General features: G+C 40.1%; 1 protein-coding gene across 6 annotated transcripts in view; it reads left to right on the forward strand.

The window, feature by feature from the left end:
• The window catches only part of LOC139766136 (protein arginine methyltransferase NDUFAF7, mitochondrial), a 60,027-nt gene that overhangs the window by 23,676 nt on the left and 20,069 nt on the right, over positions 1–16,282 (forward strand). For all 6 annotated transcript variants that reach the window (XM_071694392.1, XM_071694383.1, XM_071694418.1 and 3 more), the window contains one exon: positions 4,663–4,799. In XM_071694392.1, the coding sequence (XP_071550493.1) occupies positions 4,663–4,799 (137 nt within the window). The remainder of the gene's footprint in view (positions 1–4,662; positions 4,800–16,282) is intronic.

Below are 16,282 nucleotides of genomic sequence, written 5' to 3' on the forward strand. Positions count from 1 at the left end.
TATGTATGTATATGTTTGTGTGTGTATATATATGTATACATTGAGATGTATATGTGCGTTTGTGGACGTGTATGTATATACGTGTATGTGAGTGGGTTGGGCCATTCTTACGTCTGTTTCCTTGCGCTACCTTGCTAACATGGGAGACAGCGAGAAAGCAAAATAGATAAATAAGATATTTATATTACTGGAAACTTCTAGAGAGTTCTATATCAGTTACTCAGCACTGAATCTATCTGGAATGTTTTGAAAAATAGATAAAATTCAAAATGTCACTCTCCTGATCACAAAAGCAGTTCAAGGTAAAATTAGCAATGTTATTTGCTTTTTAGACATAAACAATTAGAAAATAACACATTACCCAGGAACAAGAAAAAGTAAGAATTTGTTACACAGTGTAATGATGCATATGTAGTACCACCTCAGACATGAGAGCAGTACTTTATACAAGGATGGATCATTCCTTTGTATAAACAGAGCAATATTTGGAAGAAAAGGAATGTCAACATTTAAATAGGACTTCCAGTTTCTTAGGGGCAGAGTTAGTATTTCCATGATGTGCGCTTCCAAGACAGAGTGGATGTTATAGTAATACCAAATATATTCATTGAGTCAAGAGGTGGAGGTATAGACATGTCAAAGGAGAGGGGAAAGTTGTGAGGAATTTTCAAAAGAGAGATAGGTAGAAACTGGGTCTTGGGGTGTACTCCACTGAGATATCATGTCCAAGTCTGAGTTGAGTTTATTGAGGAAGTTGTGTCGAGATGAGATGCAGATCGGGTGAGAGAAGGAGCAGAATTGAAGGATGCAGAGGAATGCAGTGTTGAGTGGCCGGCATATGAATGCCTTAGATTATTTTTGGAAGAGGGGAAATCATGAATGAAAAGGAGAAAAATTGTAGGAGGGAGAACAGAACCTTGAGGGACACCACTGTTGATGGAAAATAGGGTAACTGATCTAACAACACCCATGGAGATGTGTTGGCCAGAGAGGAAGCTAGAAATGAGTGAGAGAAGTGAGGGAGAGAAGCCAAAAAAGTGGAGCACAGAGATGAAGCCCTGATGCCTGTCAAAAGCTTTAGATATGTCAACGGCAGTGACATAGGATTCCCCAAAATCCTTTGGGGATGATAACTTTAGTAAGATAGGAAAGAGTATCACCAATGGATCATGTCTTATGGAAGCTGTACTTGTGATCAGAGAGAAGTCTATGAGATTCAAGATGTCTGAGGATATTGGAGTATAGGAAGGATTCAGATTCAAGATGTCTGAGGATATTGGAGTATAGGAAGGATTCAGATACCTTAGAAATGATAGATGCCAAAGCAACAGGATGGTAGGGGGTAGAATGGCCACCCTTCTTAGGGATGTGATACACCAATGGATGCTTCCAAGAGGAAGGAAAAGTTCTGGTTTTTAAACACAAGTGGAACAAACAAGCAAGCACATGTGCAAGTTCAGTACAAGGTGATGGAGGCCATCAGGATCATAATCCTTACTTGTGTCTAGAAGAGAACTTTTTGGACAGTTTGTAAAGAGATTATAGGAAGGGGCATAGGATTGATAAGAGGAGCATCAGGGGGTGAAGGAATGTCAAAGAGTCACCCAAGGTAGAATTAGAGGAGAAATGGGAAAGAGCGACAGAAGTTGTTAGCGAAACCCTTAGCTGACGACTAGAAGACCTGTCAGTGGATGATGAGGAGAGGGTACTGCTGAATGTGAGTAGAAGGAAGGAGAGTTTTCCCAAGCTTGATATGCCTGATCCCTCGCCCAAATGGTCTCAGAACAGGAACAGATGAGCCATGGATTGGAAAACAAGGTCATCTTGGAGGAAGAGGGGATAAATGCTGTTATTCCTACAACAATAACCTCTGCTATGCATTTGGTGAAGACATAAGCGATAGTAATTTGATCAAGGTAAGTCAAAAGAATTTTCACAAGTTATTCCAGTCAGCTTTGTTGAGGTGTCAATAAACCAGTTGGTGGAGAGATTGAGTTGCCATAGCATGGAGAATTAAGAGGTGAAAAACAGATCCAGAACATTAAGAGAGTAGCTGATGGGATGTTTGATCTTTACATGGTGGAGGCAAGGAAAAAAGGAAAGGATATGAGTGGGAAAAGGGTGGTGAAAGTGAGTGAGGACAGAAAGATATGAATGGGAAAAGGGTGATGAAAGTGAGTGAGGATGAAAAAGAGGCTTGTATAAAGAAATCCCAGGAAATAGTGAGTATAAAGTGGTAAAAGAAGAGAGTAAATCAAACAAGGGAGTGTGTGAGGAATAGGAGGTATTAAGGGAAGCATTGCAAACATGTGTGAGAGAAGTATGTGGCATGTGGAAGATGGTAGGTGAGCATGTGAGGAAAGGTTGTGAGTGGTGGTTGATGAAGTAAAGTTGCTTAGTAAGAGAGAAATTAGAGGTGTATAGGTAGTACTTACAGGGAAGGAGAGTGATTGATTGGGAGACATGAGAAAATGGCAGGAGGTCAAGAGGAAGGTGCAGGAGTTGCCAAAGAGGGTAAATGTGTCATGGGGTGAGTATCAGCAAATTTCAGAGAGAATAGGAAAGTATTTTGGAATTGGCAAGTGGTCATTGCAAGTGGTTTTGTAAATAGATGGTGCAAGTCTTGCATAAAGTGAAGTGTGGCAAAGTGGTGGAAGTAAATGGAATTCCAGTTGAATTTCTTAAGAATGGATATGACTGTGTTGTTTACTGGTTAGGCAAGATTTTTAGTGGATTTATGGCTCATGGTAAGGCACCAGAGGAATGGTAGGATGCCTGTATAGAGCCACTATATCAAGACAAGGGGAACAAAAGCAAATGTTGAGTGTACCTGGTAGTTTGTATGGGAGAGTGGTGATTGAGGGGGTGGTAGCCCACACAGAGCTTCAGAGTGGGGAGGAACAATGTGGCTTCAGGAGCAGTAGAGATGTGTGGACCTGGTGTTTGCTTCGAAGCATGTGTGTGTGAAATACAAAGAGAAACTGAAGGATATGTATGTGACGTATATGGATCAGGATAAAGGGTATTCTATGGTTGGTAGATATGCTCTGTAGAATTTTTTTTTAAAGACTCCAGTCATTGACAAAAGTCCTCATCAAGGCTGGGCCTTAATTGAAATATAAAAGGGAGAAAGAAAAGAAAAGGGGATAGTATTTATGAATTTTGGAGGAGGTGAAAACCTCTCATTTAAAGTGTGCCTTGTCACTATTTATTGGAAAAGACATGAGAGGATAGAGAGTTCAAAAACTTTGAGGTGTAGGGAAAAAACAATTAAACAAGGGCCCACCATTGTGTTTTCACCAGCCACACTTTAATCATTAAACACAACAGCTTGCCAAGTGTTGCAAGGTCTAGCTAATGATGGGGGCACACAAGCAGCCAGCTCTTCGGAGCAAAACGTTAAGTACTACCTATAGAAGAGGGAAAGTGAACCAATATTGTGGTGCAGTGCAAGAGGGTCAAGTTTTGAAATTATCCTGGGGACAGCTTTTGACTTGTGTATGTCAGGTAAGGATGCAGAGCTAGAACCACCCCAGATTTGAAAGCCGTATTCCATGCAAGGATGAATCAGTCTTTTGTATAATTGGAGCAACTGTTCATAAAAAAAGAATTTTCAATATCTAAACAGTGCTCCCAGTTCCTTACAGGCAGGCTAAGCTATTTCTGTAATATGGGGCTACCAAGAAAGAATGGATGTTATAGTAATACCAAGTTTGTTTTATTGAGTCAAGAGGTGGAATTACAGAACAGTCAAAGGAGAGACAAGAGATGTGAGGAGTTATCGATAGAGATAAGTAGAAACTGGGTCTATGAGGCATTAATATTAACTAGATTTCATCTACCCCACTGAGATATCCTGCCCAATTCTGAGTTTGTTGAGGAAGCTGTGTCAAGATGAGATGGAGATTGAGTGAAAGAATAAGGGGCAGAATTAAAGGATTAGGATGAATGCAGTGTTGAGTGGTTAGCATATGAGTACATTTGGTTATTTGTGGAAGACAGGAAATCGATGATAAGGAGAAAAAATTGTAGGGGACAGGACAGAACCTTGAGGGACACAGCTGTTGTTGGAGAAAAGGGGAAGGCTGATCCATCTACAGCTGGGCTGAACCAAGGCATATGAAGTGTTTATAGGAAACCACAGAAGGGTATGTTGGGCTTAGTTTTGGATAGGGGTCTCTGATTTTGGTGCATCGTGCATAACAGATAGAGAGTGGATGTGAATGATCATGGCCATTTCTTTTCCTAATCTTGGGTCAGTCTCACTAATGTGAGAAACTTTGAACATGTTTGAGAGAAAGAAAGAAAAATGCAATGTATTCAAATCACTGGAAACGGGGAATACTAGGTAGGCTATTACTGTCTTTTGTCGAGCTTTGTAATTATGGCTACGTAATTATATTGTATTTTGTAAGTAACTAACTACAGTCAGTGATCATTAGTAGTGGTGGTGTATTATATTTGGGAGTGTGTGCATTTAATGTGTTATCCAATCGCATTTAGGGAAAGGGCTGAGAATATGAGATATTTTCATTTTGCTCTGTGTTGGCTCAGAAATTAGTCTCTCATGAATTTTACAATGTAGTTTCAAATTGCAGAAATGTTAGATATTTTCTGATTTTCTTGATATCATTTACAGTTAAGATGCATTTTTTTTTTCAGGGCCTTTGACTGTTCATGATTACATGAAGGAGGTGTTGATAAATCCACTTGCTGGATATTATTCAGCCGGCAAGGATATGTTTGGGAGTCACGGGGACTACATTACCTCACCAGAAATATGTCAGATGTTTGGGGAAGTAAGAAAAAATCAAAATGTTCTTCCACATTTTTTTCCTTATTTTGTTTGCCTATATGTTATTCGCTGTTACATTTCTCTCTTACTCTTTGTTGAATTATGTAATAAAGGAAGATAAATGATTTTGGTAGCATTCAGCAAGTATATTTTTTAAGTAGAACTGTATAGATACCATCAAGTTCTCAACTGTTGTTTCAAAATGTTTGGTTAATGTAATGTTTGATTGTCATAGAAATATAATAATTGCTCAGAAATGAAAAATTACAAAGAAATTTTATTGTATATTTTTGTAGTTTTGATGCACGAGACCGGGTTATAGTGATGGGTGATTTGAATGCAAAGGTGAGTAATGTGGCAGTTGAGGGAATAATTGGTGTACATTTAGGGTTCAGTGTTGTAAATGGAAATGGTGAAGAGCTTGTAGATTTATGTGCTGAAAAAGGACTGGTAACTGGGAATACCTGGTTTAAAAAGAGAGATCCCTGGGGATAGGGGAGAAAGAATACTTCCCATGCAATCCTCACGTGTCGTAAAAGGCGACTAAAGGGGACTGGAAACCCTCCCCTCCTTGTATTTTAACTTTCTAAAAGGGGAAACAGAAGGAGTCACGCAGGGAGTGCTCATCCTCCTTGAAGGCTCAGATTGGGGTGTCTAAATGTGTGTGGATTTAACCAAGATGAGAAAAAAGGAGAGATAGGTAGTATGCTTGAGGAAAGGAACCTGGATGTCCTGGCTCTGAGTGAAACAAAGCTCAAGGGTGAAGGGTAAGAGTGGTTTGGGAATGTCTTGGGAGTAAAGTCAGGGGTTAGTGAGAGGACAAGAGCAAGGGAAGGAGTAGCACTACTCCTGAAACAGGAGTGGTGGGAGTATGTGATAGAGTGTAAGAAAGTAAACTCTAGATTGATATGGGTAAAACTGAAAGTGGATGGAGAGAGATGGGTGATTATTGGTGCATATGCACCTGGGCATGAGAAGAAAAATCATGAGAGGCAAGTGTTTTGGGATCAGCTGAGTGAGTGCTTTAGTAGTTTTGATGCGCACAAGACGGGGTTATAGTGATGGGTGATTTGAATGTGAAGTTGAGTAATGTGGCAGTTGAGGGAATAATTGGTGCACATAGGGTGTTCAGTGTTGTAAATGGAAATGGTGAAGAGCTTGTAGATTTATGTGCTGAAAAAGGACTAGTGATTGGAAATACCTGGTTTACAAAGAGAGATATACATAAGTATACGTATGTAAGTAGGAGAGATGGCCAGAGAGCATTATTGGATTATGTGTTAATTGATAGGCACGCGAAAGAGAGACTTTTGGATGTTGATTTGCTGAGAGGTGCAACTAGAGGGATGTTTGATCATTATCTTGTGGAGGCGAAGGTGAAGATTTGTAGAGGTTTTCAGACAAGAAGAGAGAATGTTGGGGTGAAGAGAGTGGTAAGAGTAAGTGAGCTTGGGAAGGAGACTTGTGTGAGGAAGTACCAGGAGAGACTGAGTACAGAATGGAAAAAGGTGAGAAAAGGACATAAGGGGAGCAGGGGAGGAATGGGATGTATTTAGGGAAGCAGTGATGGCTTGCGCAAAAGATGCTTGTGGCATGAGAAGCGTGGAAGGTGGGCAGATTAGAAAGGGTAGTGAGGGGTGGGATGAAGAAGTAAGTTTATTAGTGAAAGAGGAGAGAGAGGCATTTGGACAATTTTTGCAGGGTAATAAAGCAAGTCACTGGGAGATGTATAAAAGAAAGATGCAGGACGTCAAGAGATAGGTGCGAGAGGTGAAAAAGAGGACAAGTGAGAGTTGAGGTGAGAGAGTATCATTAAATCTCAGGGAGAATAAAAAGATGTTTTGGAAGGAGGTAAATAACGTGTGTAAGACAAGGGAACAAATGGGAACTTCAGTGAAGGGGGCTAATGGGGAGGTGATAACAAGTAGTGGTGATGTGAGGAGGTGGAATGAGTATTTTGAAGGTTTGTTGAATGTGTTTGATGATAGAGTGGCACATGTAGGGTGTTTTGGTCTAGGTGGTGTGCAAAGTTAGAGGGTTAAGGAAAATGATTTGGTAGACAGAGAAGAGGTAGTAAAAGCTTTGCGGAAGATGAAAGCCGGCAAGGCAGTGGGTTTGGATGGTATTGCAGTGGAATTTATTAAAAAAGGGGATGACTGTATTGTTGACTGGTTGGTAAGGTTATTTAATGTATGCATGCCTCATGGTGAGGTGCCTGAGGATTGGTGGAATGCTTGCATAGTGCCATTGTACAAAGGCAAAGGGGATAAAAGTGAGTGCTCAAATTACAGAGGTATAAGTTTGTTGAGTATTCCTGGTAAATTATATGGGAGGGTATTGATTGAGAGGGTGAAGGCATGTACGGAGCATCAGATTGTGGAAGAGCAGTGTGGTTTTAGAAGTGGTTGAGGCTGTGTGGATCAAGTGTTTGCTTTGAAGAATGTATGTGAGAAATACTTATAAAAGCAAATGGATTTGTATGTAACATTTGTGGATCTGGAGAAGGCATATGATAGAGTTGATAGAGATGCTCTGTGGAAGGTATTAAGAATATATGGTGTGGGCGGTAAGTTGTTAGAAGCAGTGAAAAGTTTTTATCGAAGATGTAAGGCATGTGTACGTGTAGGAAGAGAGGAAAGTGATTGGTTCTCAGTGAATGTAGATTTGTGGCAGGGGTGTGTGATGTCTCCATGGTTGTTTAATTTGTTTATGGATGGGGTTGTTATGGAGGTGAATGCAAGAGTTTTGGAAAGAGGGGCAAGTATGCAGTCTGTTGTGGATGAGAGAGCTTGGGAAGTGAGTCAGTTGTTCGCTGATGATACAGTGCTGGTGGCTGATGACTGAGTTTGGTAGAGCAAGGTTATTAGGTACAGTAGGGTTGAGGGTCAAGTCAATTGGGAGGTAAGTTTGAATGGGGGAAAACTGGAGGAAGTGAAGTGTTTTAGATATCTGGGAGTGGATTTGGCAGTGGATGAAACCATGGAAGCGGAAGTGAATCATAGGGTGGGGGAGGGGGCGAAAGTTCTGGGAGCGTTAAAGAACGTGTGGAAGTCGAGAACATTATCACGGAAAGCAAAAATGGGTATGTTTGAAGGAATAGTGGTTCCAACAATTTTATATGGTTGCGAGGTGTGGGCTGTAGACAGAGTTGTGCAGAGGAGGGTGGATGTGCTAGAAATGAGATGTTTGAGGACAATATGTGGTGTGAGGTGGTTTGATCGAGTAAGTAATAACAGGGTAAGAGAGATGTGTGGTAATAAAAAGAGTATGGTTGAGAGAGCAGAAGAGGGTGTTTTGAAATGGTTTGGTCACATGGAGAGAATGAGTGAGGAAAGATTGACCAAGAGGATATATGTGTCAGAGGTGGAGGCAACGAGGAGAAGTGGGAGACCAAATTGAAGGTGGAAAGATGGAGTGAAAAAGATTTTGAGTGATTGGGGCCTGAACGTGCAGGAGGGTGAAGGGCATGCAAGGAATAGAGTGAATTGGAACGATGTGGTATACCGATGTCGACGTGCTATCAATGGATTGAACCAGGGCATGTGAAGCGTCTGGGGTAAACCATGGAAAGTTCTGTGGGGCCTGGATGTGGGAAGGGAGCTGTCGTTTCGGTGCATTATTACATGAGAGCTAGAGACTGAGTGTGAACGAATGTGGCCTCAGTTGTCTTTTCCTAGCGCTACCTCATGCACATGAGGGGGAGGGGGTTGTTATTTCATGTGAGGCAGGGTAGCGATGGGAATAAATGAAGGGCAGACAGTATGAATTATGTACATGTGTATATATGCATATGTCTGTGTGTGTATATATATGTATACGTTGAGATGTATAGGTATGTATATTTGCTTGTGTGGACATGTATGTATATACATGTGTGTGTGGGTGGGTTGGGCCATTCTTTCGTCTGTTTCCTTGCGCTAACTTGCTGACGCGGGAGACAGCGACAAAGCATAATAAATAAAAATATAAATTTTTTTGTACATCTGTCCTTTGATTTATGAATGGGCTACCTTCATGAAAAAATTATTCTAGAATCAAAATTTGTTTAAGTCCCCATTTTTCTATTGCCATCTAATATCAAACAAGAGTTGTATTTTTGTAGGAGAGAAATTTTCTCAAAAGTCTAATAGATGTCACCTGATACTGAATGAAAGATTAAGCTTACATATTGAAAAACAAAGAATATTGTCTTTTGTACTGTATTAGATGCTCTGCCATATAAGGCACACACCTAATTTGTTAAGAATTATATAGGAAAAAATTATGAGTTTCTTAAGCATGCCACCCAAGCCCAGTTTGCCTCACATCTGATACCACCTCTAGGTTAATACTTCCCCTACAGCATCTTCTTTCCAGAGGACCATCAGTCATTGAGCAAAGCGGATAAATAAAAAGAGAGATATACATAAGTATACGTATGTAAGTAGGAGAGATGGCCAGAGAGCGTTATTGGATTACATATTAATTGTTAAGCGGGCGAAAGAGACTTTTCGATGTTAATGTGCTGAGAGATGCAACTGGAGGGATGTCTGATCATTATCTTGTGGAGGCAAAGTTGAAGATTTGTAGAGGTTTTCAGAAAAGAAGAGAGAATGTTGGGGTGAAAAGAGTGGTGAGAGTAAGTGAGCTTGGGAAGGAGACTTGTGTGAGGCAGTACCAGGAGAGACTGAGTACAGAATAGAAAAAGATGAGGACAAAGGATGTAAGGGGAGTGGGGGAGGAATGGAATGTATTTAGGGAAGCAGTGATGGCTTGCGCAAAAGATGCTTGTGGCATGAGAAGTGTGGGAGGTGGGAAGATTAGAAAGGGTAGTGAGGGGTGGGATGAAGAAGTAAGATTATTAGTGAAAGAGAAGAGAGAGACATTTAGGATGAATTTTGCTGGGAAATAATGCAAATGAGTGGGAGATGTATAAAAGAAAGAGGCAGGAGGTCAAGAGAAAGGTGCAATAGGTGAAAAAGAGGGCAAATGAGAGCTGGGTGAGAGTGTATCATTAAATCTTAGGGAAAATAAAAAGATGTTTTGGAAAGAGGTACATAAAGTGCATAAGACAAGGGAACAAATGGGAACATCAGTGAAGAGGGCTAATGGGGAGGTGATAACAAGTAGTGGTGATGTAAGAAGATGGAGTGAGTATTTCGAAGGTTTGTTGAATGTGTTTGATGATAGAGTGGCAGATATAGGGTGTTTTGGTTGAGGTGGTGTGCAGAGTGAGAGGGTTAGGGAGAATGATTTGGTAAACAGAGAAGAGATTGTAAAAGCTTTGCAGAAGATGAAAGCCGGCAAGGCAGTGGGTTTGGATGGTATTGCAGTGGAATTTATCAAAAAAAAGGGTGACTGTATTGTTGACTGGTTGGTAATGTTATTTAATGTATGTATAACTCATGGTGAGGTGCCTGAGGATTGGTGGAATGCTTGCATAGTGCCATTGTACAAAGGCAAAGGGGATAAAAGTGAGTGCTCAAATTTCAGAGGTACAAGTTTGTTGAGTATTCCTGGTAAATTATATGGTAGGGTATTGATTGAGAGGGTGAAGGCATGTACAGAGCATCAGATTTGGGGAAGAGCAGTGTGGTTTTAGAAGTGGTAGAGGATGTGTGGATCAGGTGTTGACTTTGAAGAATGTATGTGAGAAATCCTTAGAAAAGCAAATGCATATGTTTGTAGCATTTATGGATCTGGAGAAGGCATATGATAGAGTTGATAGAGATGCTCTGTGGAAGGTACTAAGAATATATGGTGTGGGAGGCAAGTTGTTAGAAGCAGTGAAAAGTTTTTATCGAGGATGTAAGGCATGTGTACGAGTAGGAAGAGAGGAAAGTGATTGCTTCTCAGTGAATGTAGGTTTGCGGCAGGGGTGCGTGATGTCTCCATGGTTGTTTAATTTGTTTATGGATGGGGTTGTTTTGGAGGTGAATGCAAGAGTTTTGGAAAGAGGGGCAAGTATGCAGTCTGTTGTGGATGAGAGAGCTTGGGAAGTAAGTCAGTTGTTGTTCGCTGATGATACAGCGCTGGTGGCTGATTCATGTGAGAAACTGAAGAAACTGGTGACTGAGTTTGGTGAAGTGTGTGAAAGAAGAAAACTGAGAGTAAATGTGAATAAGAGCAAGGTTATTAGGTACAGTAGGATTGAGGGACAAGTGAATTGGGAGGTAAGTTTGAAAGGAGAAAAACTGGAGGAAGTGAAGTGTTTTAGATATCTGGGAGTGGATTTGGCAGTGGATGGAACCATGGAAGCGGAAGTGAATCATAGGGTGTAGGAGGAGGCGAAAGTTCTAGGAGTGTTTAAGAATATGTGGACGTCGAGAACGTTATCTGGGAAAGCAAAAATGGGTATGTTTGAAGGTATAGTGGTTCCAATAATGTTATATGGTTGTGAGGCGTGGGCTATAGATAGAGTTGTGCAGAGGATGGTGGATGTGCTAGAAATGAGATGTTTGAGGACAATATTTCGTGTGAGGTGGTTTGATCGAGTAAGTAATAATAGGGTAAGAGAGATGTGTGATAATAAAATGAGTATGGTTGAGAGAGCAGAAGAGGGTGTTTTGAAATGGTTTGGTCACATGGAGAGAATGAGTGAGGAAAGATTGATAGAGAGGATATATGTGTCAGAGGTGGAGGGAACGGAGAAGTGGAAGACCAAATTGGGGGTGGAAAGATGGAGTGAAAAAGATTTTGAGTGATTGGGGCCTGAACATGCAGGAGGGTGAAAGGCATGCAAGGAATAGAGTGAATTGGAACGATGTGGTATACCGTGGTCGATGTGCTGTCAATGGATTGAACCATTTCATGTGAAGCATCTGGGGTAAACCATGGAAAGTTTTGTGGGGCCTGAAAGTGGAAAGGGAGCTGTGGTTTCGGTGCATTATACATGACAGCTAGAGACTGAGTGTGAATGAATGTGGCCTTTGTTGTCTTTTCCTAGTGTTACCTCGTGCATACGCGGGGGAAGAGGGTTGTCATTTCATGTGTGGCAGGGTGGTGACGGGAATGAATAAGGGCAGACAGTATGAATTATGTACATGTGTATATATGTATATGTCTGTGTGTGTATATATATGTATACGTTGAGATGTATATGTGCGTGTGTGGGTGTGTATGTATATACATGTGTATGTGGGTGGGTTGGGCCATTCTTTCGTCTGTTTCCTTGCGCTACCTCCCTAATGAGGGAGACAGCGACAAAGCATAATAATTTTTTTTTTTTTTTTTTTATTTTTTTTTTGCTTTGTCGCTGTCTCCCGCGTTTGCGAGGTAGCGCAAGGAAACAGACGAAAGAATGGCCCAACCCACCCACATACATAATAAATATAAATATAAATTTTTTTGTACATCTGTCCTTTGATTTATGAATGGGCTACCTTCGTGAAAAAATTATTCTAGAATCAAAATTTGTTTAAGTCCCCATTTTTCTATTGCCTTCTAATATCAAACAAGAGTTGTATTTTTGTAGAAGAGAAATTTTCTCAAAAGTCTAATAGATGTCACCTGATACTGAATGAAAGATTAAGCTTACATATTGAAAAACAAAGAATATTGTCTTTTGTACTGTATTAGATGCTCTGCCATATAAGGCACGCACCTAATTTGTTAAGAATTATATAGGAAAAAATGATGAGTTTCTTAAGCATGCCACCCAAGCCCAGTTTGCCTCACATCTGATACCATCTCTAGGTTAATACTTCCCCTACAGCATCTCCTTTCCAGAGGACCATCTGTCATTGAGCTTTCTCCTTTTATTTCATTTTGGAGGAATTTCATGAAGTTACAGTTATAAAAATTCATGAATTACCAATGAAATGGGACAGACCATGACAATGTTTTTCCACTCCTTCAAACACTCTTTATGATTGTGGCCTCAGCATCAAATCATTGGACTTCACTTATGGGTTGACATTTTCCCCATGCTTTGTTTTTTTTTACAAAGGAAATTATTTCACTAAGCTGGACGTAATGCTTCATGTTAAAAGGTGTTTCAAGGCTTTTTGATACTGAAATATCACATAGATAAGTGGAGAAAGAACCTGTTTTTGCTGAAACTATCTCCATTTAAGGCTGCTTTCTCATTGCTTTGTTATGGCTGCAGCTAGAGCCTCAAAAATTTTAACTTTACTTATAGATCAACATTTTTTTTATTTTATTTTACAAAACAATGACATTTTTTATATTTACATTTATTTCAATTATTCTATTTGATAATTCATATGTGGGAAATGAATGCCCCACTTCCTCAGCTACACCACACTAAACCAGTGTTTAAAAGGCTGACTGAGTTCTTCAGTTTATTCCATCTAATTCTTTCTGTTATTTAGTTGTAGTAAACCATTTAAGTTAGAAATATTTGAATTAGAAATATAGGACAAATATAGCAGATAATTGCACAAGTAAGTATGTAGTAGATAGGTTGTAGTTGGTAGATGGCCATCAACCAGGGAAGTATATTACCAGTACTACCCACCTGGATATCAGGAGGGTTAGTGATGCCTGCATATAGAGCCAGCAGTTTGGTGGTTGGCACATTGCTTTCCTCTGACCCAGGTAGCTGTCTTTTCTTTCTGCCCCACCCACATATGGACTACTGGCATTTTGTCCACAAACACAGTCTCTCCTTGTTATACATGAAACTTAACAACACTTAACTCGCACAGCTCATTCTTTGTAACTCTAGATTTTCCTTGACTGAGCACTGTGCGCTAGCCCTGCCTTTTGGCAAAATAGTAGTAGCGGTAGATAGAAGCAGTAGGTAGGAAAATTTAAGTGGGAGCATTAGGTAGAAACATTTGGTAGAAGTAGTTGGTAGGAACATAAGGCAGGAGCATTAGGTATAAACATTTGGTAGAAGTAGTGGGTAGGAACATAAGGCAGGGGCATTAGGTAAAAGTAGTCAGGAGGAACATTAGGTAGGAGCCTCCACAAACATTGTGCTAGAGCTGCCCCCTGCCACTGGCCTGTTAAGGGTTAGGCACAAAAACAGCTAAGAGGCGGCACTGTAGTTCACCAGTTATGGAGACTGTTGCTGTGGCTACCCTCTTGAGGGAGTTCCAAGTAAGAATAGGTGTAAGGCATATACGTAGATAGTTAGTATGTAGTAATGTTATTATTGTTGAGTTTATCTATATATATCTTTGATGTCCATTTCCTCAGGGAATTCCCATCAAGGGGATGGCCATGGCAGAAGAATCTACACTTATCCCTGTCCTTATATACCTCTGTTGCATACACCATTCCATGCATTCTTACACCATTTTTTTCCCTCCACTGCTCTTCTGACCTATTTTCCCATGTTGCAGGTAGTCTTCCTCTCACACCAACTCCTCAAGATATACTATGATACACTCTCCTTTTAAACTCCTCGTCCTGCATTCTTTCCACATTCCTATACCACCTCAAAGTATTATGTTTCACCCACTCTACCACTCCACTGTACATTCCATCTGCAATCCTTGCCATACCACATCTCTTATACACCACCTTATTTCTTTCTTCATTCCATCTAGTCATACCACATGCTCCTTTCAAATAGCTCATTTCCACAACTTGGATTCTTGATCTCTGTTCTCATTCTGTGTCCATGTTTTGGCTGCATAAGACAGGCTCGGGAGGACTGTGCTGTCCCTTAATCCATTCTCCACTTCCAAACGTGTACCCTTCATTATTTTAAGGAACCCAGTGACTTCCAGTCTGCACAGGGCTGTTTTCCTTATCCCTCCTTCCATATCACCAAATGTACCCAAGATAGCTCTTGAATACTGAAATTCTCTCCTGAATACTTGAATTCTCTCCCCTCTTTCAGTCTTTCTCCCTCCATATTCATAAAACAGTTTAATAAACTTTCTTCTTTCACTCTGAAGGATTTTGCAAAATCCATAATTTCAATGTTCCTTGCTTTACTTTTACTCACATTTGCCTTCATTTGCCTACAGTTACACTCATCATAAAACACTCTTATATCCTTCTGTAGCTCCTTTATACACTGGACTGAAATGCATATGGAACTGGCCTAGCTTTGTGAAATTTTGAATTTTCTGAAACAGTGAGCCCAACTTCTGGACCATTATAACATTCCTAGCTCCTCTTTAAACAATATACAGTAGTTTTCTAGGTTAGCAGAAACATCTGAAATGTCTTAGGTTTCATGAAGATGATATACAGAAAATACATCTTTCCAATCAGGTACCATTTTGAACAACCAGTTTCTTCCTAGCAAAACACATGTACCTTTTGGAGTAATCACAAGGGGAAGTTTGAATTGCCTCTCGTTGTAATGAATTCCACATCTATTTCACCAGATATTTTAAGGTTTTCCCCAGTATACATGAGGAGACATGCTTTGGATGGTTTTAATGCTAACCTAGAAAAATATCTCATACCAATCTTTAGGGGCATTAGAAATTGCACAACCTGTATCTAACTGCATGGTAACGTCATTCTTTTCAAGCTTCAAAGAAACATTACTAGGAGCATTTGCAGTAATACTGGTATATACAGAATTCATAATATGTATTGGCTCTTGAAGTTTTAGCACACCTTGTATTTCATTTTTTAACCCTTATGTTGTAAATATTCTTCCTGTTACATGTGGCAGTGATGTGTCCTTTGATGTTGCACTTGTTGCACACATAGTCGGAGAACCAGCATTGTTCTTTCTGGTGCCTTGGTTTTGTGTTGAAGGCTTAACATGAATTTTTTTTATCTAGCAGTTGAGTGATTCTACTGCCTGGGCATGGCTCCTGCATTGCACACTGGCTGTGGTGACTTTTTTTTGAATGCTGGGCTTGATATGCTAAGGTTTTCTTATCACTATCTGCAGCTTTAAGTTGATGAACAGCTGCATTTTGATTCTAGAACTGCTGTGGTTCGGTACCAGCAACTTTATGAGCATGGACTGTTAGACATTCTTTGAAAGATCTTTTGGCAGTAATCAGCTTGTTTTGAGTCTCAGCACTGCTGATCCCACTTACAAACTGACCACTCAATGATCTTGAAAAGAACTGGCCAAAATCACATGTTGCAGCCATGTGTCCTAAGCCAAGCACTGTTATTTGCAATAGACTATTTTACACTTGAATGCATCAGTGGAATTTAAAAGTTTCAGTAATGTGAAGTTTTGGGCTTGTAATGGTCTGTTAGTAACATAGTTAGTTCATCAAAAGTGTGTTCCTTTTGTAACTTTGGACTGCATAAATCTTTCATTAACTTTACAAGTACTCTTACTCAGGACATATTCAGGACAGCAAGTTTTCTTTTATTAACAACTTGAATAGGGGTATAATTGGCATCAGCTGAATAATTGTCAATCTCATTGCACAGAATTATTGCTCTATCTCTCATATTAGTTATTGAAATCCTTTGTAGAAGGATCAAAAGCATCAATATGGCCAAACAAGCCCTGAACCACCATTCTGGGGTAGTACAAAAATTAAAGAATTCTTCTAACTCACCTTTTTACTTTAATTCACTATTTGATATTGACTCGGGTAGTACTGT

This window comes from Panulirus ornatus, chromosome 4 (assembly GCF_036320965.1).
Source record: "Panulirus ornatus isolate Po-2019 chromosome 4, ASM3632096v1, whole genome shotgun sequence".
Lineage (NCBI taxonomy): Eukaryota > Metazoa > Arthropoda > Malacostraca > Decapoda > Palinuridae > Panulirus > Panulirus ornatus.